At 35.1% G+C, this 26480-nt stretch overlaps 2 protein-coding genes and 1 pseudogene across 2 annotated transcripts; all 3 read right to left on the bottom strand.

Annotated features, from left to right (window-relative positions):
* Window positions 1-2583: 2583 nt before the first annotated feature.
* LOC100804108 (receptor like protein 27-like) lies at window positions 2584-5350 on the bottom strand (annotated as a pseudogene).
* A 1699-nt stretch (window positions 5351-7049) lies between these two features.
* LOC100777384 (uncharacterized) lies at window positions 7050-10822 on the bottom strand. The gene is made up of 3 exons (XM_003519414.5): window positions 10107-10822; window positions 7598-8908; window positions 7050-7510 (listed from the first exon to the last, which is right to left on the bottom strand). Exons 1-3 carry the CDS (start codon window positions 10287-10289, stop codon window positions 7283-7285), a joined length of 1722 nt encoding a protein of 573 aa, XP_003519462.1. The 5' UTR covers window positions 10290-10822; the 3' UTR covers window positions 7050-7282.
* Window positions 10823-13064: 2242 nt separating this feature from the next.
* LOC100803577 (UPF0481 protein At3g47200) lies at window positions 13065-15576 on the bottom strand. Its single transcript, XM_003518407.4, has 2 exons — window positions 14972-15576; window positions 13065-14605 (listed from the first exon to the last, which is right to left on the bottom strand). Exons 1-2 carry the CDS (start codon window positions 15539-15541, stop codon window positions 13796-13798), a joined length of 1380 nt encoding a protein of 459 aa, XP_003518455.1. The 5' UTR covers window positions 15542-15576; the 3' UTR covers window positions 13065-13795.
* Window positions 15577-26480: the final 10904 nt, after the last annotated feature.

The following is a 26480-nucleotide window of genomic DNA, read 5'->3' as shown; positions in this document are numbered from 1 at the left end:
CTTAACCATTCCTTTCTCTTGAATTGTCCGTTGTTTTGTAACCAAGAAGAAGGGGTAACATGATTAAGATTTAAGAGTCACAAGACACAACTATAGCCCCATATAGGAACCCCACAAGCAAACTAACTCAAATTATGCAATTTGAGTAATCTGACAACATCCACTCATTGGCAATTGCATCCCCACAAGTTTGAGTGCCTTTGTTGTATTGATAATGTGTTTGAGAGTAGAAAATTTGGTAACAAACCAGGGAAAGAAAAGTGTTAGAAATGTAATGAAATCATTCATTAGCATTCACCTAAAAGTTTAGTTTAAGCTCTTTAAGAAGAATTGATTCTTCTAAAATGACATTTTTAGTCTCATGTAATGTTTGTGTAACCTTTTAGCTCTAGCCTCTTTGGCTGTTGTTTAGTTTTCTATAAAACATCATTTAAAAAAAAAAAGTGCATCCCTTTTACATCATTTCTTGATTAAGATTGTGTTTGGGTACTCGTTGTATCCACGTTCAACGAGACAAACATGCTTTACAAAGCAAAATCGGCAACGCAGGTATACTGAAACTTTTGCGTGAACGTTGGTTGCGTTAAATTGAACTCCTATACAAACATGCTCTAAGCTTTACGCGTATGTAATGCTTGGGATTCCTGCATTGTTCGGTATTCTTTTCCGCATATGACACCAATAATGATGATGCTTATAGATCCACTAGGTTAAATTACCCTTAGGCGTTAGTCATGAATGGAGTTATTCCTTTAAATCCATTCATACCAAATTATCAATGCTGTAAGCCCCTGCTTCTAAATTTTTAAATTTAGAGCTGTGAATCGAAATCTTTGAGCTAATATTATGGGAAGACCACTATGTTAACTTCAATATCTGTTTCTATAAGCTGATAAAAGAAATCTGTTTCTGTAACGGATCCACTTGAAGAAGGTTTTAACTCAAGCACCCTTAATTTGTGTGTAAATTTGATTGGATTACTGTTAAAACTCGTCACCTTAATAAGAAGTGGCAATAAGTCAATAGTTGTGATTTATGAAGGTAGTTAAGCAGTTAATATCCTCACATACATTAAAATATAAACACAAATTTGGTTGGATTACTGTTCAAACGTCACCCTTTTTTGCTGTCATTTTTGGGATCTTATATTTTTTGAAATGAAAAACTGAATAATAGGAACCGAATACTCTCTTTTTTTTTTCAGCAAAAAAGAGAGAATATTCATTAAAGAAAGAGGATATGGATACAAGGGGTACCCATCAAATACAATTTAGGGATACATATAAAATACCCACCCAACACGTAAACAAGCTATAACCTCCCTACACAAACCAATCCCAGAATTCGAACACTCTGCCAGGATATAAAGTTGTTTTCAATCTTTGGGTATTGCCAGAGTATATAAATTTCAGAAGTAGAACTACGTTTTTTACAAGAACAATAATTGAGCCACATATTTGCTATGTGAATACTAGTATAATCAATATTGTGTCATTTTTTTGTCCAAATATTTACCTATATCGTTTCAACTTTCAAATATCAAATATACCAGTTTTTAGAGCATTAATAGGCCATAGTAGTGGTGACTTTGATTTATCTATTTATTTTCACTCAAGGAATCTCCCAATGGTACACATTGGCCTGGGCGCATCTGCAATCATCATGCAGCAAAGTTGATCAATAATTGGACTGAGTTGGTTAGGGATAGTTGTTTGGAGAAAGCAAACCGTAGAGCTAATGTCAGTCATGAACAAAATGCTAACAATTGCTTGGCAAAAAGGCAAAACAGCCAGTCCGCTAATGAATGATAGACCGTGCTATGGCATATTTGACACGGTATATGTCTGTATGTATACAAGAGGTGCCTAATAAGTTCTTATCTTTGGAGATAAGCATCAAAGTCTTTGAGCCAATAATTTGGGATGATCACTCATTATGATATCTTCAAGGAATGAAAAGATTATCGCCTCCCGCATGTGTTAATCACTTAATTTATTATAGCTAGTTACTTGTTAGTGCTTAATAGATAGTATAAAGAAGAGCACCATATACCTTCTCTGTATTTTTTATTAATCAATATGCAACCTCTTGAGATTTGTTGCTTTACTTGGCCTGTGCCTATGATATGTATCCCTCTGATACTCTGATCACTAACATTTGCCTCTGATCTTATTTTTTTTTAAAAAACAATTGAGGCTTACCCTCTGGCGCCTTTGTCTGGAAATTTTGCAATGCATATGGATCAGTTTTTCCAGAGGCTGTATCAGGATCAATTACGTCAACTTCAATATCTGTTTCAAGGATAGCCATGTGTTTTGGCAAATAAGAAAATCTTGCTCTTTCTGTTTGGAGTTTTGGCATAAAGTCCTTTCAGCAAGCTAAACATAGCGACCTTAAAGTAATGGACCTTTTTGTAGGGCTGTTAGTAAAGAAAATAGTTATTTATTCCATACATTAAGAAGACAGAGGACCCAACGAACTTTAGTCGGCAGTGAATTCTAAAACTACTGAATGGTTGGTCTTCTACTTTTCTCAGTAGCTTTGATGCCTGAACAACATTCATCATGAACTAACTACATCTGAAAATACAATGATACAATTGTACATTTAATTGTGTTAGCCTAAATTCTTCCAGCAAACTGTACATATATGTTCCTAAAATAATAATGCCAATTTTGTGTTGAAGTTTGAATGTGCAAATTTTCCTTGATGCTTATGCAGGTTACCCTAGACAATTTACCAAAAATTAATTACTTAAAGTTAAAACAAAAGCATTCATCATATTTTTTTCTTATTTGCAAACAACTTGAAATACATCACTCAAGAGACATGAGGTTTCTTACACAAAGACAGAAGTTAAAATTACAGAAAACACGCACACACAAAAGGACCATATTAAACTAAGGGTAAACATTTCTTTCCTCTATGATTTGTCCTTCTTCACTCTTCATTAATTAAGGACACCTTCAACAAGTCTCGCAAGCCACTGTGGTTTCCCAGTCATAAAAACATTATATCCCAAAAGCATTCCAAAGACCACCCCACATACAAATCCACCGCTACAGCTTTCCAGCCAAATCCTGATTCTTCATACTGAAATGTTGAATATGGTGGTCATTCTTCATCCTCATTGCAGGATTTTGACAAAGGGAATCCGCATAGCATTGGATTTCCAGCATAGGAATCATTTCCAAGTGTATTAAACTGTCTACCTGTTGGTATGATACCCTCAAACTGGTTTTGTGATAGGTTCAAGACAGAAAATTCAAATTTGTCAAAGCCAAGGGAATCTCGCCCTTCAACTGATTCCATGAGAGGTCCAACAATTCCAAATTTCTTAAATTACCCAATGATGGTGGAATGGTACCAGTGATACTATTGTGTGAAAGGTTAAGCCCTTTGAGAGAATGCAATTCTCCAATGACTTTCGGAATTTCTCCTTCAAACATATTTGACAAATCAATGGTTGTGAAAGCAAATAATATCCTTTCCAGGTCCATGAATTGGCCTTTCATTACAACCACTACAGAATCATTATATAAACTCTTATCCATATAATTCAAACCATTCCTTGAAAGTTCTTGATGCATGATGCTGGCAATGGCCCACTAAAATTGTTATCTGAGACATCAAGAATTCTCAACATGGGAAATGAATGTTTGGTACCAAAGCAAGTGATGACACCATGAAATTTATTTGATCGTAAACTGAGTACCTGAAACTCTTGCAGAGTTTCTAGCCAATGGGGAAATGTGTCCTCTATGTTATTGTTTCCAAGGTCCAAAACTTCGAGTTTTGTGCAGTTAGCCAAAGACTGTGGTAGTTGTCCCACCAACCGGTTTTCATTCAACTTTATAGTTTCAAATGAATTTCCCTTAGAAAAGTTCCAAGGCATGTTTCCATGAAGGTTGTTCACTTGCAAATCCAACACATAAAGAGAAGGAAATGTTCCAAGGCATTGTGGAATCTGGCCTGTCAAGTTCTTGTGAGCAAAGTTGAGTATAAGGAGGGAACTTGCATTGCACATTGTTGAAGAAATGTGCCAGTCAACTTATTATTTGAGACTAAAAAGTATTGAATGCCACTGGGTGGGATTAGAAGATCTCCTTCCAACTTGTTAAAACTGTGATCAATAGAATAAATGTTTTCCCAGGAGTGCAAGAGCTTCTCACAAAACCATTTAGGAATGCTTCCACGAATGTGGTTATGAGAAAGATCTAGTTGTAGCAGATCAGGAACTCGTGCTAAGAATTTAGGAAAACTATTAATATTACATGAAGATAAAAATAAGGAATTTAGGTTGGGTAAGAAGTAGTCAACACTATCATCAAAGTTAATAGAGACAAAACTGTTGTGTGAAAGATGGAGGGATAATAGATTTTTAAGCTTTGAAAATTGAAGAAAGTCCATTTGACCACTCAAGTAATTTGATGACAATATCAAATCAGTAAGATTTTGGAGTTCAAATATTGAATTTGGAAAATCACCTTGCAGTTTGTTATTAGAGAGATCCAAACGTTATGAAGAATAAGATGAGATTTCACCAATTGACCCTATGAGCTGGTTGCCACTAAGATCAAAGACCAATAAGGAAGGCAAAGAAAAACACCAAGGTGGAATTGTTCCATTTAACATGTTATGAGACAAATCTAGAGCCGAAAGTTTTGGAAGTTTATTGATTTCGCTTGGAATGGGGGCAACTAATTTATTACCTGATAAATCTAAAACAGAGAGTTGAGTTAGAGTAAACAATGATGACGGAAGCAGCCCATCCAAATTGCAACCCGCAAGAAATAGTCTGTTAAGAGACTTCAAAAGGGCTATGGAATCGGGAATGTTTCCTGAGAAAGCGATGTTAGAGAGATCCAAGTACCTCAGTGATAGAAGACATGTCCAACCCATCTAAAAGAAGCTCTCTTAAACTAGTTGCGTTATGAATGAGTTTCGTCCAAGTGTCATTCTCCGGGAGCTGGTATCAGCATCTGTCCATTAGTAACTGAGATCAAGTGATACTAATTTTGACAAGTGAGAGATTGTGGAAGGAATATCACCACTGATTCTAGTGTATCACAAATTTAGATACGTGAGATTCACGAAATCACCAATTGCAGAATATATTGAAGAGCCATAAAAACAATTGTGGGCTGAAGATGGTGCTGTTGGGATGGAGTTGACCTTCAAGATTACTGCAGCTGACATTGTGTCGCACATGACTCCATCCCACTCACAACAATCTGTTCCGTTTTTTCCAAGATTCTGTTTTGGGAGGAAAAGATGAACAAAGAGGCCGCCGCGGAAAATCATTTGGAGTGGCAGAGCTGTCATGAAGGTTGCACAGAGAAAATAAAGAAGAAACAATGTAAAATGGCAGTAGAAGCCACCCCATATGAGTAATAAAAGAATGACCAATTGAAGATGAATTCCAATTGGACACATATAGGAGGGAATCACCAAATTTTAATGACTAGTAAAATTCATCTCTATAATTAATGAAATGATAAAGTATTTCTTGAAATAGACATTATCAATTAGTTTTGTGTTGAATTTTGTTAAGTTTTGAATAAAAATTTGGTTTATTTATTAGGACTATTTTTTACATTTTACGCTTGATTTTGGATTGTTTGTTTGTCTTTTGCAGGAAATTTACTCTAAGCTTTGAATGAAAGCTTGATTTATTTAGGAATCTCTGTTTTTTACATTTAATCTTGGATTGTTTGCTTGTGTTTTGCAGGGAGTTTGTTGAAGGATTCATTTGGGGGACCAAATGCGCAAAAATGGCAGTAGAAGCCGCCGCCAAACTAACTTCGCTCTTGAATGAATGAAAGTAGAGGATTTTTGAATTCATAGGCTACGCTGCTTCAAAGACTTTGATTTAAACTTTTGGTTCCTTCGACTTTCACCACTGCAATCAAAATTTAAATGACTTTCGTTAACAAATTCTTGTATAGAAAAATTATAAATTACACTTATTTTTTATTTATCTGTAAGGATGGAAGACAGTAATATAATTTATAACATTCAACCAACTAAACTAAAATCCTTGATAACTTCTTTTTCCTCTTATCTCTTTATTTTTCTCTTTTTTCATCCCATGATTTATCTTATCATATCCATTAGCATTTTCTTTTTTCTTCTTATTCAATCGAAATATATTTTCATTTTCTTAATATTTTAGTTAATCTTAATTTTATTAAATTGATAGTATCAAATATAATAATACATTTGTAAGTCATTATCAAAACAATTTTCTGTTCCTTAGATAAATTGTAAATTGTCAAAAATTAAAAATCTATCATTGTGACTCTCGTGCATGCTGTGCACAAAACAGCTTTTATGCATGCATGCAGGACATTCGAGGTTCCACAATCTAACCGCGTAAATGTCTTGTCGTTAATTTTGAAAATGAAACATTAGAAACGCATGCAACACGACCCAGACCAAAACGGAGTCTTCCCACTCTCTTTGAAAGTTCTTTTGTCGGGAAGTGTTAGAAAGAAAGAAATACCTTCACATTTGGGCTACTACACTATTAATGGTACGCTTCATGTGGGTACCTTCACATTTTGTCTCTCCTTTAATCATACCTGAATACTGTAATTCCAAGCATGCATTTATTCTTTCATGCCATTTTCTACGAAAATTTACCGAAAACAATCTTCTCTCCATCTTTTTTTTTTCCTTTGTCAGGTGTTGAATGTGGTTGCCATTCTCCATCCTCATTGCAGGATTTTGAAAAAGGGAATCCGCATAGTGTTGGATTATGGATTTCCAACATAGGAATCATTTCCATATGTATTATTAAACTGTCCACACATTTGTGAAAGGTTAAAGACAGCGAGAAAATTCAAATTTGTCAAAGCCATAGGAATCTCACTTGTCAGCTGGTTCCATGAGAGGTCCAACAATTCCTTGGTTATTATTTGCACAACAAACCTACTAGCAAGTGGTTGCTTTGCCTAAATATTCATTAAGTTGTAATTTTTCTTCTTATCAGCACAAAAAAACGTAATGTAAAAATTACCACAAACCAAACAATTTCCATAACGAAATAGCGAGGTAAATCACAATCTTAAATTCATAATCATAATTTCATACATAATGAATGACAAGATCAACAACAGGGTGATATATCCAGCCAGTTGTCCACAGTAGAACATAGAGATGTTTCTGCTCCACCATCAATCTGCTTGTATCTTTCAATTTCCTCCAGTTTCTTTTAATTTTCTATTTATTACCTAGATGCAATCTTTCACAAGTTGCTGTTAAGATGAAAATATCAGAATTAGCCTTTTTGATGAACAGCAACCTGGTGAATGTCCATGTCCTTCAACATCACAGAACGCCCACAAGAATCACAGGGGGCAGTCCTAGAACCGCAAATACTCTCATGTTCAGACAATCCTCTTAATCTGTCACGGACATCCATGGCAGAACTCCCAGCTTGAACCATATCACCACAAAACCGGCAAGTAATAAGACGCAGGGGACAAACTGAAGCTTGATGCTCCACCTACCAAAAAAGTTAAAACAATTTATTCAGAAAGAAACACACGCACACACAAAACTAGCAAGAAAGGGTAGGAGACATGAAACTCACCATTTGCTCTTTCTCGAGGATTATTCCACAAGGGCAGTGAAGTGGCTCATGAAAAACTTTCATGTGCTTTTCTAATTCTACCTGCTGGAACGCCTGATCACATCTGTCACAGTGAATGTGGTTCTTGGACTCCTCAATCCTAAGAACAACTCCACAGCCAGCATGCTGACAAACAACATTGTGCCTGCTACAGTAAGCTTCATGTAGTGCAATAGTCCTACTGGGTATATAATGCTTGCAGTTCCTACATTGTTCAGTGTCCAGTTCCATAGATGACACGGAAGATGATGCTTGCTGACCAACATTTTGGTTGAAGTTATCCTGGACCACAACTGATATTTTATACCTGGTAATTCCCTTGAAGCCATATACACCAATGCTGTAAGTCCCTGCACCCATGTTTTTATCTTTAGAGCTAAGAATCAAAGTCTTTGAGCCAATATCATGAGAAGACCACTCATGCTGGTGTCGTGTAGGAAATATGAGAGGATGTCTGGAGATGAAAAGATCAGTGTCCCCCCCATCTGTCTCTGATTCTAATTTTAACTCAACACAAGAATTCCCAGAAGAAAGTTTCTCCCAAGTTACATTGTCTACGGAAAATTTGTAATACACAAACTTTCCTTCTTCTACTGTTCCAATTTGTGACATTCCGAATACAAGTGGCATTAAAACATGCTCATCTGTCTTTTCTGAAGATGTATCAGGATCAACTATGTCAACTTCAATATCTGTTTCTAAAACAGATACGCTTGAAGAAGGTTTTAACTCAAGGACCCTTAATTTGTAAGCAAGTTCTCCATAGTTTACAGTTAAAATGTCACCTTGAGAAAGAGTAGCATGCTGCCGAAGACATGTTTCGAGGATAGCCTTATGATTGGGCAAGTCGGAAAATCCTACTCTTTCAGGTTGAAGTTTTGCATATGTCCCTTTTGGAAGCCAAACATAGCGGACTTCAACTAATGGAGCTTTTAGAGTGCCTTCAGAAAACAAATTATTCCATACATGAGGAGGAAGACCCACTGAACCTTCATCAGCAGTGAATTCTAAAACTCCTGAATGGGTGGTCCTCCCCTGTTTCTCTTTATCAGTAGTTTGGATGCTTGAAGTGCTTTCTTCATGAACTAACGACAACTGAAAGTATAAGGGTCCCTGTCCCTTGTCAAAAGTACCCTGCTCAGACAGTTCTGCAAAGCAAGAAGGAGGTAGCTTGATCTTATCTCCAGCACCTTCATAAAAAAAAGCCTCTAGTAGTCGGTAAAACACTATTCCTCTGCCAGCAAGTAGGTTTTCTTGCATCTGTTGGTCAGCCTGAATTTAGCAAGGTAAATGAAGGGAATCATTTATTATTTTTCACATCAATAATATAGACAAAAAAGGAAGTGTTTGCAGCCACAAATTTTGTGCTGGAAGGAATGGTAAACATCTGTGTATATGAAGATTAGCAAGTTTATTTTTTACAGTAGTGGGATTAAATATTACAAGACTAAGTTTCAATATCATTTAAGGGTTAAAATAAACATCACACCAACTGGTTGTTGCTTGGTAACATTGCAACTGATTGTTACAGATTAAAAATCATTCATGTTCATGTACTTGATAGCTTTAATCCTTTTGGTTATGGTTACTCAACATGGTATTGAATACTCTTTGATAAACTGATCAAGAGTTCCATGCTTGATAATATAATGCCCCATTATTCCAGCCAAATTACATTCAAGCACAATATATGATGGACCTATCCTATGCCTTACTTCAACCTCAAAGGGTTATTGCTTGAAGGGCAATGTTAGACACTAAACTCTTTCTAGGCCATCACCTCACATCTCAAGCTTTTGAGTGAAAAGGTTGTTTGGTACCTACTAGCTCTTTCTTAATACACAACTTTTGAAGACTTGACCATCAAACCACAATACTACATCACAACCCTATTTAGGTGCTTGCCCATTTCTAATAGTCCAGAATTAGAACTTCTCAATGAATACAATTGCCAAATCACGTTGTATACAAGATAAAGAAAAACATTCTAACAACCATATAATTTAAAGGGTCCAAAAGTTATTCACTGAAAAAAAAGGTGCAAAGGTAGTAAATCAGGAATCATAAAACCGATGGTGCTGCTGCATAGACATCAAAACCATGAAAAAAGGAGAAATTGTATTACACTTGCCCTTACACAACAAGAACAAACTGAAGAATAAGTTTGCTGAGTGAGATACTCATAACAATAACAGGGCATGATCGGACAATTTACGTGGTCTGATCGTTGCAAAAGGTAGACAGAACATACTGAACAGCCAAAAAGAAAAAAAAGTTGGAGATGGCAAAAGGGGTGGAACACAAGTCATCAATTTCACGTACCCTACATGTGTTTTCTTCAAAGTTAATATCTTTGGGGAACAATCAAAATTGTACATCTCATATCCTCAACAAATTCAATACAGAGAAATCAATCATAATAATGAGAGATCACCCTTTAGAAAAGAGTGAGAAGGAAATGGATGGATACCTTGAGTTGAGCTTGGGCGGCATCAATACGACGAGATCTTTGAACAGCTTCGATGGCTTCTTTTTGCTTCTGAGCCTCTTCTTTGGCCTTCTTTTCCTTCAGAAGCTTCAATCTTGCTCTTTCCTTCCTCTCCCTCTGCTCTTTCTCAAGCTTCTCTCTCGCTCTTCTCAGTTCAAAATCCATCTTTCTCTGTGTGTGTTGTGTTCGTGTTGATTAGGAAAAGGAGTTGCTATTTGTGAATCAATCGAATTGAATGCACAGTTTTTGTTTTCCCCTTTTATTGTTGTTGGTCGGTTGGCTTCCTTCGGAGATGAATTTAGGGATTTAATATTTAATTTCTTATAGAAAAGTCTGGGCCTTTCTTCTGGATCAACTTAATAGCCCAATGGGGTGTTTCCTTTAAGCCCCCCTTTTATCTTTTGACGAATACTAGGGTGAAATATTAAACTCCTTTCGCACCCTAAGTAACTTTGAACAAAAGGATCATAGTTATTTGGGTTTATCTGATTTAATAATAAAAAATTGAATGAATAGGATTTGATGATGAAAATTGGATTGAAGATTTATAACCTCCCACTCTTGCACAAATCCCGAGGGATCAACCTGGTGAAGTTATATTCTGTGACGTTGAAGAACTCGAGCCTCCCGTTTTGTCCCAAGTTCTACGGGAGCTCAAAGGAGAAGTTGTTCTCCCACCCGGTGTAAAAGATCTTTTGCTTTCGCACCATAGACTGCGTCTCTTCTTTTATATGAAACATGTAAAAATTTGATTTTGCTTCTTTTGTTTGGTGATGAAAAAACACAATTTCCTTTTGTATTATTGGAGGAAAAAAATAAATAAAAAGATGAAAATACAGAAGAGAAATATAAATAAATAAAAATAATTAAAAAGTCAAGAAGATTTATGAGTCTTTTTTTATCCCTTATTTATCAAAAGTTGTAAAATGTTTCTTTAAGCAATTTTTTTATATAGCATGTTTATCTCAAAATAACTAAAAGAGACATTACTTCTTATAAAAAAATTAGTTAAGAAAATATTTTATAAATTTTAAAAAATAAAGGACTAAATTACAATAAAAATAAAGAAAAGGAAACAACAAAGTAATTTAGCCTTAAAAAAATGTACCAGATAACACAATTTTTTTATTATCTCATATTTTAATCTAAAATTTGTTATAGAACAGAATACAAGATATGGAGTACAGAACAAAAATATAAAAAAAAGTTTATGTGGTGTCAAAAATTTTACAAAATCATTCAATCATAATAAATTATGTATGATAAGTTTATTGATTTTTAAAATAATTATCTTAAAATAATTTAAATGGTAATTTATGATTAGATAACTGTATAAAACTATTTTATACCGTTAGTGCGTAAACATTAAACTAAAAAAATGTTGTTCACTCGATTAAGGAACATTTTTTATCCCAAATACAAAATATACCAAAGATATAATAAATAAGTAAACAACTATTATCTCTTTTTTTATCCTCACTTTTCCTCCCTCGTTCTCCCATTAGGCATGACAATGGAAATAGTGGGGGAGAGCATGAGTTTAAGTATAAAAGAGATGAATTTAAAATTTTAATTCCCATCTTCCTATTTCCATCCTGCCACACCATTTTTATACTTTTAATTTATTGGTATACTTTTTTTTTTAAAAAAATTATATATTAAATTATTAATTATATTATAATTCAAACAATGAATAATAAATAACAAAGAAATTAAAGATAAAAATAAAAAAGATAAATTGTATTTTTAATTAAATTGTATAATTTTAAGTTTGTTATTTAATTATTATTATTATTTAAATTATTTAACTATCAAATTAATTAATTAATATTTTTAATTAAATAATAAAATCTTACATATATATATATATATATATATATATATATATATAATATTTTATTGTTATAAATTTATAAACTTGTTATTCACTTGGCCTCTTCTTCATCCTCAAGTACACGTTCTCATACCTCAACCAGTTTGGTGATCAATATTCACAAATGATTTCACAAACCACATGAACACAACAATAATATCTAAGTGATATTTGTTAATCGTATCAATTAGAAAAATGAATAATTTAATAATTAAACGAATCAATGATTAATCTAAAGACAAAACATATATATAATTTATAAATGATTTTAGTATTGTTCTTCAGTTAGAAGTGAAATTTCATTTTAGTAATTTATGTTGAGTTTTATTAGTACGTAGAAACCTTTATTAAACAAATTAGTGATATGAAACTCTAATTTTAATTAAAAATAACATGAAAAGAACCCGTGAAAGTGTGTATCAAATTTAATTAATAACATGAATATCACAAACCAGACAACCTATCCCTCGTCCCTTCAAGCTTACCCACCTACCAAGAAGGTTACAAACATACCTAAACAGCCGATAACAAACAACAATATGTACCCAAACCATATTAGCCACATCATTGTACAGACCCTATACATCTATAGGTTCCCCAAGCATATCATGGGATTTGTTGATAATTTGTAAAAGGAAAAATGAAAATCCTTCCTTCTGTTTGACAACCAAGACCAAACTCTCTGAACTTAATTAATTAAATCAAACATCTAGCTGTTTAGTATTGCTATCATCAAGGAAAAAATTTAGTATTTTCCCTATCTTGCTTGTGAACGCTTTAATAATTGGTTGATAAGAAATGAAAGCTTATCCCAAGGGATTAGAAAAGTAGGAGTGTAGGACCCTTCTCCTAACATCTACAGTTTCATAAGGGTTGATTCCATTTTAATTTCCATTATAATTATATACCTCATGAAAATCACATTAAAGCACAAATCCTCAAAATGACATATGAGTAAAAATTATTTATTTATACCAAATTTTCTTTAAAAACACTCATATTCTGTGTCTCATTACAAAAAAAACCCTAAATGATAAAAGTCTTTCTCGTGCAGACTTATTTTTTTAACTTAATTAGCAGCAACCAATATGTATATCGCTTTAATTATATCAAACGAACTACTAAATTCCAAAGAAAATTCACAACAATCATGCATTTGGTACTAGCCCGGCAATCCAATTAGTAGGATTTAGGAGCATCAAATACATAAACTCACAGTGAGTAATGACAAATAATCAAACACAACACAAAAAGCAGAATACAAATTAAGTTTAAGCCAGGAGGGAGAAAAGATGAAAACCAAGCAATTAGGGTGGCGTAATTAATTGGCAAAATTGTAAATTTAGTTTTCGTAGTTGTCTCTAATTTCGATTTTGATCTCTCTTTAAAATTATTCACGCATTGTCTTCCTTTTTTATTCAATCACGCACTCTTAGTTCCCAAGTCCAGATTTAGATATTGACTGTTACAAAAGAATATTGATGGTCACGTGTCACGTTTGATTGAACGATAATTGCCACTTGTTATGTTCTGATTGACCAATGATTACAAGAATGCATTTCATCGTCCATCGAGTCAACATCTCATGACACGTGACAGTTATCGTCCAATCAGAACGTGACACGTGACAGTCAAAATTCATTTGTAACCGTCAACGTCTAGATCTAGATTTGGAGATTAAGACTGAGTGATTGTATAAAAAAAAGACAAAATGCGTGAATAATTTGAAAGGGAGATCAAAATTGAAAATTAAAGACAACTAGGAGAACCAAAAATATAATTTTACCTAATTAATTAGCTAGGGACGAAACCAAGGTCTTGGAGAAGGTATCACAAACGGTGAGGACGAATCAGAAGGAGTAGTTGGGGGTTGATAATATTGAGCAATAGTGTAAACCGTCTGAACAATAGTAAGAGCAAAGAGAAAAATGGCAGCAACAAGCGACACAATAGCCCAAGGGTTCCTGAAATAGGTATGAATAAGATTAGCGCGCCACAAGTTCCAGGGTTTCTTGCAGTAGTTACTCATGCTCATCCTCACCACATCCAACACTCCTTGTCGATCCACGGCGATATCCTTCGACAATGAATTGAACAGTTTGGCCACCGCCCTGTCGCACCCTAGGGCATTGACAAGGATCCCATTCCGATGAAGAAGCGCCACGTCCATCTCGCTGTCGATGATGGTGTCCATGAAGAAGATGTACGAGGTGATCTCGTTGCCTGCTCCGGCATGGAGGCGCTCGAAGGCGATGAGGTTGAGGAACATGTACTCTGTCGTGTCGTCCACCACTAGGGCTGGGAGCCGGAGCACGCCGTAGACGAACGATATGTCGCCGAGGCTGTGGGTTCGGCTTTTCTTGAAGCGGATTCCGGCATCTTGGAGCTCCATTGCGGAGCGGATGATCTCGTCATCGTCGTGTTCCTCAATACTCAACCATAATCTTCTTCGTTTTGCTTTGGACACGCGTGTTCGCTTTGTGGGTCCTTGCTGAATCAGGCTTTTTCTGTACACGTCTAACACGTGCATGCATTTGCCATTGGTTCCTGTTTCTGGGGTGCCTGGGCTGAAGAACTTGAGGATTTGTTTGATCAACAACTCATCTCCCTGCCATGTAATTCGGCTTCACGGTGAGTCATCCATGTTTAAATATGTTTCAATAACTTGCTAATTATGAATTCGGTTTATATAACAAATACTTATGGTAAGTCAAGAGGAGCACCATACACTCTCACACCCCCCCTTTTTTTTTTATCTCTATAAATATATCACTTCTGTCTTTTATTAATTATTTTCCTCTCTAGGTGTGTACATGAATATTTCGGGTGTTCATCAAACACTATATATCCTCTATAAGCATGTAAGAGAAGAAATGGATGAATTAAGAGATTCTGAAATTTGAATCTGCAAATGTCCCCCCCCTACATTTACATGCCTTGGGCATTAAACAGTCGAAATTAACTAATTAATTACCTGGGTTGTGTCAGTTTCAATCTCAATTAATATACGAAGAACCATCAAGGGCAATTGATTCTCAAGCATAAGCATATCACGTTTGATATATGGCACAACATTGAGTTTCCCGTGTTCACCAAAGACAGGATCATTGTCAGCATAGTCATCAGGCACACCATCATGGGCTCGTAAAATCTCCAACACGAAACAGCCATCAAGAATCATCATTTGCAGGAACCTAGGCGTGTCCTGCATCCAAATTTGATCGAGTGGATTGTACGAGCCTCTCAACTCATCAACCACTTGATCCATGCAATGGAATATCAGCTCGATGGGCTTTTTGCACCTCTTGAGAAAATGAATCAGAGCACGATGTTTGTGATATTCCATGTCCTTCAGATGTTCCTCTCCATGGTGATAAGGACCAAAAGACACCGCTTGAGGTTTGTAGGCCTTTTGGTTCAACGCAGTGACACGTGAGGGTATCTTGTAAATTGAATGTCTCTTCCATTGCTCCTTCTCAGGTACAGAAGTACCATCACTCTTGAGCTCCTCATTGATTTGGACCACCCACTTCGTTTCTTCCATGTATGCGTAATAGCTTTGATATCTCTACATGGTCTCTCTTGATATAGTACTGTCATGCACGTGAAAGGCAAACGTAAAATATTCACGATCATAAGCCTCAAAGATATGTCAATGTCTAATTGGAATCTTCACTTTATCCATATTAACCAATTTATAGTGTGCAAAGAAATTGTAATTTATATTGAACATATTCCTTCCTTCCTAATTTCTTCTTGGATTCTCACCTCCCACGGAGTACTCTTCTCTATGAAGAAAAGAATGTGTATAAGGCTGTCGACAGCTATTAAAACTCAATTGTTAGAGATTGGATTGGTATATTATTAACTTTTCTCAAAATGGGACAGCTATATTATTATTTTGCGTATATAAACCAACATGACAGATATGATAAAGAAGATTAAGAAAAAACTCGCGGAAAACAAAGAACTGCATTCCAGAAATCAAGTAAAGGATTATAAGAAACTAAGATTTTGATGATTAATGGTGGTTGAAGGATTGAGAGAGTGGACTTGTTCACACATGTAGGGGGGCAAGCAAATATATTTGCGGATTATGATGCCAGCAAGGCATAAATTTAAACACGTTACATTGCAACTGGCAGTAGGAATTAAAACATAAAATTTAGGCTTAATTATATTTTTTATCTCTAATTTTTTAATTTTTGACAAATTTTATTCTCATTTTTTTTAATTTGATATATTTTATCCAAAATTTTTAAAAATCTTACAAATTTTATGTACTAATGTAATAACACTTTTTACACCTAACTTATTTATTATTATTTTGGCAATTTTTACTCACACTTTTTAATTTTTTGGCAAATTTACCCTTAATTTATTTTTTTTGGCAAATTTTACTCACAATTTTAATGCTTATTAATGGTTAAATGTGACAGGAGATAAAATTTGTAAGTATATTAAAAATTGGGATAAAATGTATCAAATTAAAAGTTATGAGTAAAGTTCATCAATAATTAAAAAATTGAAGATAAAAAATACAATTAAATCTAAAATTTGTTGGTACATGGACTAAAGCATAGAGTTTCTAGATATAGGAATTAAAACAAAAAGTATATGCGCATATAATTAAGGACCATATGATTAATATAAACACATTTAATACACATATAACATCACTACCAATCACACAAGAAATTATTAGGTAGCTGTGGAATATCATGCATGCGGTCCATGGGCCTGACTAAATTCTATATGACATGTAGATAAAATTTTCAATTTAAGAAAGAAATAATAATACATAATTACGTATTGTATGAAGATTACTATTGATTACATTACTATATATGACTATATATAAATAAGATCAAGAAATAATGTTATTTATATGACAAATTTTACAAGAGAGGATAGAGATATATAGCGTACAATAAATGATGCGATTGAAAGAAATGGAAATAATAGTATTAATGTATAATCATTTTATGAATATAACAACTCTGAAAAGAATACTAGGATAGAAGGGTGTTGTTGCTAAAACTATGTTCTTACTTAGCTTAAATATATTTTTAGTTTCTTAAATTTGAAACATTTATATTATCCGGTCCCTTAACTTTATTTTGGATTATTAAAAATTTGTTTTTCTAATTCCTTAAATTCACTCCTGGAGACTAAAAACTAATATTTTGTGAATTTGAGGTGTAAAAAGACTAGTTTTTCAATATTGAGAAAAAATTGCAACTTTGCTGGATTAGGGGACGGAATTTTTTTCCCTGCTCTGGCCGCGGTCGTAGGTGGTGGTTCCAATCTCGTCGGATTTACTATTTCCCTTGTTCTCTGCAAAGAAGGGACTGCGCACCAATTCCCCCTTCAAAGTTCTAAACTTCTCTCTCTGTCACAAAAACTAAAATGTACACATTGAAAAATTAAATGACTGTTAAATTTTTGTTCGTGGGACAGGAAAGGAGACACAGTTTTGGGAGTGGTGATTTGGATGATTGGATCCGTGGTGGAAATGTACATTGATAATGAATTGCAAATAATTATGAGTCGTGTTGGTACGAGCTAGGCAAGTAAGCAATCCAACTATAGTGGGTATGTGGGAATAACAAACAAATCTACACCAATTCACAATGACAAAATAAAGCTCAAATGAAAGGAACAGAAAATGAAGATGAAAAACTAGGAAGAGAAGCCTGAGGAGGCAGTGTGATTAAGCTTGTTTAATAGTAAATGCTGTCTGAATGGGAGTGAGAGCAAAAAGTGTGATTGGTGCAACAAAAGACACAATAGCCCAAGGGTTGCTAAAGTAAGTGTGCATGAGATTAGCACGTCACTTGTTCCACCGTTTCCTGCACTTGTTCATGTACCTCTGTACCTTTTCAAGTTCTCCATCACTATCCACGGTGATATCTTTGGTGAGCGTTGATCAGGATCTCTCTTTCGGTGAAGTATTGCCATGTCCATGCCGTCATCGATGACCGTGCCTATGAAGAACACGTACGACGTTATCTCGTTGCTGGCTCCGACGTGGAGACGCTGGAAGGCAACGAGGTTCAACAACATGTACTCGGTGGTGTCGCCCACCACGAAGGTTGGGAGCCTAAGCACGCCATCGAAGAAGGACATGTCACGGAGTTTGTGGTTGATTTGGTTACTGCAACTAATTAATATTTGGCGGGTGATGAACTTGGTCCATCATTTTGCTTACAAAATACAAGTCATGACCCAATTAATTAGACCTAGTTCGTTGGGATTGCATTAATTTGATATCTACATAAAATGTATAATTAAGTATAGGTAAGTCATAAAATTGATTCATTGAATATGCAGTTAATTAATATATATTATTTTTCTCACATTTATGTCTTGGACGTGCAAAAGAAATTTGAGAATTACCTGGGCTGTGTCAGTCTCAACCTCAATCAATGTGTGAAGAACAACCCTCATGGGCAATTGATTCTCAAGCATAAGCATGTCACTTTTGATATATGGCATGAAATACAGTTTCCCGGGTTTACCATAGACAGGATCATTGTGATGAGCACAGTCATCCGGAACACTATCATATAGGCTCTCAAAATCTCCAACATGAAACAGCCATAAAAAATAATCATCAGTTGTTGGAACCTAGGCGTCTCCTGCATCCAAATTGGATCTAGTGGACTGTACGAGTCTCTCAACTCTTCAACCACTTGATCCATGCAATGGAAGATGAGCTCAATAGGCTTTTTGCACCTCTTTAGAAAATGGATAAGAGCTCGGTGCTTGTGCTCTTCCATTGGCCTTCAAATGGTAAGGACCAAAGGATGTAACATCCCAATTTTTCGTAAATAAATTTAAAAAGTTTTTTAGTAATAAATAAATAAATAAATAAATATAGAGCAAATAATAGGCTGAGTACCCTAGGTATAAATAGTTATGTTAAGTCAGCTGTCTCCTTTTTGGCCTCATTTTCGTTTTTCTCCTTCTCCTCTCAAAACCCTTTCTTTTTCCCGCAGCCCACCAAACCAGTCTCAGAAAAACGACGATCTCGAACCCGTTCACCGTTGGATCGTCGTGAAATTTGAGTATCATGTTCGCAACACAATTCCGAGCATTCTCACCGTTGGGAATTTCAATATCATGTCTGAACTGAGAGAAAAACCCTTCGCATTGTAGTCTTTTTCTTTCCCGCAGAAACCCAGAGCTGTCTTGGTAAAACTACGATCCCGGTTTCGTGAACCGTTGGATTATTGTGAAATTTGGATATGTTGTTCGAAATTCAATTCCGCATGCTTCCACCGTTGGGATTTGCGAGATAATATTCGTGGAGGGAGAAAAAGGAATCGTATGAAGACAGTACAAGTGGAGGTTTCAATCTCTTCTCCGTCTCTCTGACGTTTGGGAATTCTATTGGAGCAGTCGGATGAATAATTGAAAGAATTTGCGGGAACCGCTAGAGATGTTGCTATCGCTGGCTGAAGACACGTGAGCCCGCTTAGAGGTAAGGGATGAGTTATTCACAGTTGGGGATTAGTGAGAACATGTGTAGGGATCCTTAGAGGATTAAATTGAGGTTTTATTTTGAGATGTTTATTAAATTGCAATTTTTCCTTTATGATTATAAATAAAATATTGATGTTCTAATGAAAATTGCTTGATAAATTGTGCTCTTGATATTTGTATATTTCGACCTATGATTTTGATATAATTGTGTAATATTAATTAAGGGATTTTAGTCCTAATGTTGTGATAGTGTTTTATATAAATTGTTATATTGAGGATATGAAATGATGATTCAAATTGTGAGTATGTGATGAATTGTAGAAGAATATGTTGCTTTGAGATTATAATATTGTTATTGAGATTGAGTATAAGTGTAAAGTTGAACATGTGTTAATTTGTGAGATACGTGTAAACATGTGATGGTGGATTGTCACACTATGAGAAGTGAAATTGTGAATGAGTTCTAGTTGTGGATAAGTGTGTAGTTAACACTTGATGTGAAATTAATTGTGTTGTAAGCTATGAATTGTACAATACCCGACCAGCGTTATCTTGAGAAAAGCGTTGATGCGCAGTGTTAAAGAGAAAATGTAGGTTTCCTATTTAGGAACCAGTGTTAAATCGTAGCGCAATTGTGTTGAACGTGTTTAAAACACGAGTGTAAGGTCGTGGGTATTGTATAATTCATGAGCAGTGTCTGCATGTAAAAAAAATTATTATTTTAGGGGTTGGACCTGAATCAGGAGGGAGAGGCCCTGACGGACTCTTCGGAGTGTAGGCCTTGGGGGTCACCGGGTTTGAGTGCTCCTTTAAGCTTATGCTGATCTCATATGGTTGGAGCATTCTCGCAAAACATCGTGACCCTGACTGGTCTCCCTATGATCTTACTTAGTGAGAGTGACCTGACAAACCCATTGTGTGGTGTGTCTTGTTATGTACTCCTAAGCGCCCCAGGGTGGTTTTTCACTGACATGGTACCACATTGCATATAGAATTGAGTCTTAGCATAACTATTGCATATGCTTGCTAATTGATGTGTTATTATATCTTGATCGAAGTGTGGAATTTTTGTGTAATGTGATTGATAATTGAAAAGTGAATTTTGAATGACGAAGTGGTGAAGTTATGTGAACTATGTTTAAGCAAGTGGTATCTCATTTATATAATATGTATATTTAATTGTCTTGTTTCTCTATTAGCTAGGAATGTGATAACTCACTCCCTGTGTGTTGTTGTGTTTGGATCCTGTGATGATCTTGAACTTGTGTTCGGGGGAGCAGATGAATAGGTGGATGACTATGAAGAACATCATGCTAGAGGACACGGGAACACCACGCTCTGATAGGATGTGACATTAGGATATAGGTTCTATATTAATTGTATGAGACTTATATGACTTTCTTTGAGTCGAGATGACTTTATTATTTATTTGGACAAGTTTGAATATGATGTAGAAGAAAGTGAATGTGAGCCTTTTACCCATTTGAAAAGCTTGTATTTAAAAATGTTTTAAAAATACTTTTAATTAATATTTGAATTTTTATTCCTTTATTAATATATATGTGAGGGGTAGAGGGTGTCACATTTAGTGGTATCAGAGCCAGGTTGAACCTTTCGGCCAGTGTGTTATGTGCTTACCTTATTCTGGTGTGCACTTTGTGTGGTTACTTATGAGTACTTTTGTTGAGCATGCTTGAATTTTTATTTGTATTTTCTCCTACATGATTAAATAAGACTTAATAATAATGCTTGTATGTGCCTTGCATCCTTAATGTCTGTTATACCATAAATCCACTGTTGAGTCATGAGTTATGAGACTGGCCATCTCTATAATTTGTGAAGTGCGGTTCGACATTATGGTAAGCCGTTAGGTGATGCAAGAAGCCTTGATACTAATGGATAATGCTTTAATGAGCCCTTATCTTCTTGCTTGTATGTTGTTAATAAACTTATTTCTATCTTGATGTGTGGATTAGTGTTGTGAAAACCTTTTGAACCATATATATGTCTTGGATGAGTATGTCTTTCTTGATGTGTAAATGCATGACTACTTAACTCACTCTATTTTGTGTGTAGTCGTGAATGTAGTAGTTGAAGTTTGTGATTCTTTAATACATCCTTATTAACTATTAAATTCTTACTTCTTATATGTACGTTGTATACTTATTATAAGAACCTTATAATTCTGGGTATGTTAGTAGTATGGTGTTTTGCCTTAATTGCATAGATAGTATGGTTGTTCGTGATTTCTTGTTCTTAGCAATGTTGATACTCTATAGTTCGAGGACTCGTATCGAGATATATTTTATATAGAATACTCTTTTGACCATACCTTTTTATTCTAGTGTAAACTATTCTTTGTGTTGCGTACTTAAGTCGAGTAATTCGATTTCACTTGCAAGCTTGAGTATAATTCATTGTTTGTGTTATGAGCCTACATCAAATAATTGGATTATTGATGTTTCTGTCACGATCAAGTGATAGTTGATATCTCCATATGTGCGTACACTGTGATTATGTTTTCGTTTCTAGAATTCATTTGGAGTATCTACTGTTGATTCTAGATGAGTGATCCTTCTTGATTTAAAATTATTGTCTCCTAATCAATCGAGTGTTCATCTTATTATTGGCTGCTCATCTTCCAATCATGTCTAGTTAAACTGCTTGATAATCTTTCTTGTTGTTACTTCTAATACGAATAAAGAGAGACTTCGCCTTTGACAATCATGTTAAGATGTTTTGAGAGGAAATACTTGAGTAGACATGATCATTGTTACCTATAGACGAAAGTCAAACTTAGTAAGACGTGTACCTGTGTTCCTTGAGGATATGCTTAGTTACCACCTAAGTGCAAGATTGAGAATCTTATAAGTGTAGTACCCATAGAAACTTGTAACCGTAGTTCGTGGGAAATATCTAGTGTAGAGTTGTTGGAGAACATAGTCTAGTTGGAAAAGTTATGAAGTATAGTTAAGAGGTTTAATGTGGAACCTTAAGAAAAGAGTAAGGTAGTTAGTAAGACATTAATTGTTAAGCATAGAAGGATTCAAGAGTGAGTGTTCTTGCGTAAGGTAGGTGACCTAAAAGATTATTGATGATAGTTGTATGATTAGCAAGATAAATATTAGTTCTTTTTACCTTAATATGGAAAAAGTTTGTTGATGCTTTAAGAAATACCTTAGTACCTATTGTGACCTCTATGTGTACCTGGTCATGTCATAATATGATTGATGTCTATGTGTGTTTGTGGAATGCGTGATAGGATCTCTCACCCTGAGTTAGCTCTTGTTGTGGTTTTGATGATTAGTGTTTAGTATGTTTCCAGTTAAGTTGAATTATGATGTGCATTATAAGGTTGTTATAGACCCTTGGACATCATGTTCCGAGCTAAGAGTTTTGTTATGCATTTTAGTTAGATGAAGATGACCCTTAAAGTATGCTACGTCTAGGTGAAAGATAACTACAAATCCTTCTTGGGCAGAAGTTGTTTTGAGATGAGAGGAAACCTAAGATTAAGATGAAATGCTCTTAACTAGTAGTCGAACCAAAAGGTTATTTTAGGACTCATTGGATTAACCTTAATGCTTGCTGGAGATGACTTAAGTAAGTTTAAGTTTTTGAGTGAGATCCTTGTAAGGAGTAAGCCATAAGTTCATAGAGAAGTCGACCACTGTAAATTGTTGAGTGCTATCTTAGTCGCGTAGGTCCTTATTGGAGTAGTAAAATATTTGAAATAATTTTTAAGTTTAGAAGAGTGCTTGTAGGAGGACAAATAGTGATCAATGTTTCTTGATAACTTAAGACTTATGAAAAGATTTATCCTATATGTGAGTTAGAATAGGTAACCATGGGGTTCACCATAATATTTTGGGAGACATTACCGTTAGTTTGATACATTGTGAGGATCTTTGGAGCTGAATCCGAGATAAAAGAGATGTGTAAAATTCTCAAGAATCTTGTTGCGAGTTTAGTTTTAAACGTTAGAACTAGCTTAGTAGTTAGAGTTTGAATAGGAAACCGATGATATGACTAGTGTCCTAGTTATAGAGTTAGATATCGTAAACAACAGTTGAAATCTCAACTTCAAGTGCAAAGTTATAGGGTGACATGATGAGCATAAATGTGTGAAGATTACCTCAAGGTGAACAAACTTACAGAAGTAGGGAGTAATCTGTATTGCTTATCTAATTAGCACCCAGTTAGTATCAAGTAGGCAACCTTAGAGTTGAATCGTTACCATTCTTGAACCTAAGTGAGAGTTATGAGTCAAGTATACGAAAGTGAGAAAGATCATGTTGAAGGAAGAGGCTTAGACTCAAGGGTAGGCAAATCATGTATTCTCGATAGTCATCGTGAACTAGGATTGGTAGAGTGTGAGAGTCTCGAAACTCATTATCTTTCTTGAACCGTCCGATGTTCGAAAAAGAGTCGACCATGTGATCAGTCACGTCTCCTTGTGTTTGTTTGTTCTTTTCAATTTGTCATTAGTGTCTCCTATGATATTATTCTACTCCAAATAGTATGTCATTCACATTCTATTATAGTTGAGATGTCACTCTCGTGAGAAGACTTACTTATGTAATACTATCATTGAGTAAACGAGGATCACCGGATTTAATAGTTAAGTGCAGAGGAGTCTTGTGATCAGAGTAACAGAAAAAGAGTTTCAACTAGACACACATCTTGATATTGAGAATCATACGCGTGATATATTTTTCTCGATCTTTCGGCAAGTTTCGAGGACGAAACTTCTTTTAAGAGGGGTGGAATTGTAACATCCCAATTTTTCGTAAATAAATTTAAAAAGTTTTTTAGTAATAAATAAATAAATAAATAAATATAGAGCAAATAATAGGCTGAGTACCCTAGGTATAAATAGTTATGTTAAGTCAGCTGCCTCCTTTTTGGCCTCATTTTCGTTTTTCTCCTTCTCCTCTCAAAACCCTTTCTTTTTCCCGCAGCCCACCAAACCAGTCTCAGAAAAACGACGATCTCGAACCCGTTCACCGTTGGATCGTCGTGAAATTTGAGTATCATGTTCGCAACACAATTCCGAGCATTCTCACCGTTGGGAATTTCAATATCATGTCTGAACTGAGAGAAAAACCCTTCGCATTGTAGTCTTTTTCTTTCCCGCAGAAACCCAGAGCTGTCTTGGTAAAACTACGATCCCGGTTTCGTGAACCGTTGGATTATTGTGAAATTTGGATATGTTGTTCGAAATTCAATTCCGCATGCTTCCACCGTTGGGATTTGCGAGATAATATTCGTGGAGGGAGAAAAAGGAATCGTATGAAGACAGTACAAGTGGAGGTTTCAATCTCTTCTCCGTCTCTCTGACGTTTGGGAATTCTATTGGAGCAGTCGGATGAATAATTGAAAGAATTTGCGGGAACCGCTAGAGATGTTGCTATCGCTGGCTGAAGACACGTGAGCCCGCTTAGAGGTAAGGGATGAGTTATTCACAGTTGGGGATTAGTGAGAACATGTGTAGGGATCCTTAGAGGATTAAATTGAGGTTTTATTTTGAGATGTTTATTAAATTGCAATTTTTCCTTTATGATTATAAATAAAATATTGATGTTCTAATGAAAATTGCTTGATAAATTGTGCTCTTGATATTTGTATATTTCGACCTATGATTTTGATATAATTGTGTAATATTAATTAAGGGATTTTAGTCCTAATGTTGTGATAGTGTTTTATATAAATTGTTATATTGAGGATATGAAATGATGATTCAAATTGTGAGTATGTGATGAATTGTAGAAGAATATGTTGCTTTGAGATTATAATATTGTTATTGAGATTGAGTATAAGTGTAAAGTTGAACATGTGTTAATTTGTGAGATACGTGTAAACATGTGATGGTGGATTGTCACACTATGAGAAGTGAAATTGTGAATGAGTTCTAGTTGTGGATAAGTGTGTAGTTAACACTTGATGTGAAATTAATTGTGTTGTAAGCTATGAATTGTACAATACCCGACCAGCGTTATCTTGAGAAAAGCGTTGATGCGCAGTGTTAAAGAGAAAATGTAGGTTTCCTATTTAGGAACCAGTGTTAAATCGTAGCGCAATTGTGTTGAACGTGTTTAAAACACGAGTGTAAGGTCGTGGGTATTGTATAATTCATGAGCAGTGTCTGCATGTAAAAAAAATTATTATTTTAGGGGTTGGACCTGAATCAGGAGGGAGAGGCCCTGACGGACTCTTCGGAGTGTAGGCCTTGGGGGTCACCGGGTTTGAGTGCTCCTTTAAGCTTATGCTGATCTCATATGGTTGGAGCATTCTCGCAAAACATCGTGACCCTGACTGGTCTCCCTATGATCTTACTTAGTGAGAGTGACCTGACAAACCCATTGTGTGGTGTGTCTTGTTATGTACTCCTAAGCGCCCCAGGGTGGTTTTTCACTGACATGGTACCACATTGCATATAGAATTGAGTCTTAGCATAACTATTGCATATGCTTGCTAATTGATGTGTTATTATATCTTGATCGAAGTGTGGGATTTTTGTGTAATGTGATTGATAATTGAAAAGTGAATTTTGAATGACGAAGTGGTGAAGTTATGTGAACTATGTTTAAGCAAGTGGTATCTCATTTATATAATATGTATATTTAATTGTCTTGTTTCTCTATTAGCTAGGAATGTGATAACTCACTCCCTGTGTGTTGTTGTGTTTGGATCCTGTGATGATCTTGAACTTGTGTTCGGGGGAGCAGATGAATAGGTGGATGACTATGAAGAACATCATGCTAGAGGACACGGGAACACCACGCTCTGATAGGATGTGACATTAGGATATAGGTTCTATATTAATTGTATGAGACTTATATGACTTTCTTTGAGTCGAGATGACTTTATTATTTATTTGGACAAGTTTGAATATGATGTAGAAGAAAGTGAATGTGAGCCTTTTACCCATTTGAAAAGCTTGTATTTAAAAATGTTTTAAAAATACTTTTAATTAATATTTGAATTTTTATTCC

Source organism: Glycine max, chromosome 2 (assembly GCF_000004515.6).
Source record: "Glycine max cultivar Williams 82 chromosome 2, Glycine_max_v4.0, whole genome shotgun sequence".
Taxonomy (NCBI): Eukaryota; Viridiplantae; Streptophyta; class Magnoliopsida; order Fabales; family Fabaceae; genus Glycine; species Glycine max.
This window is presented reverse-complemented; position numbering and strand designations above follow the sequence as displayed.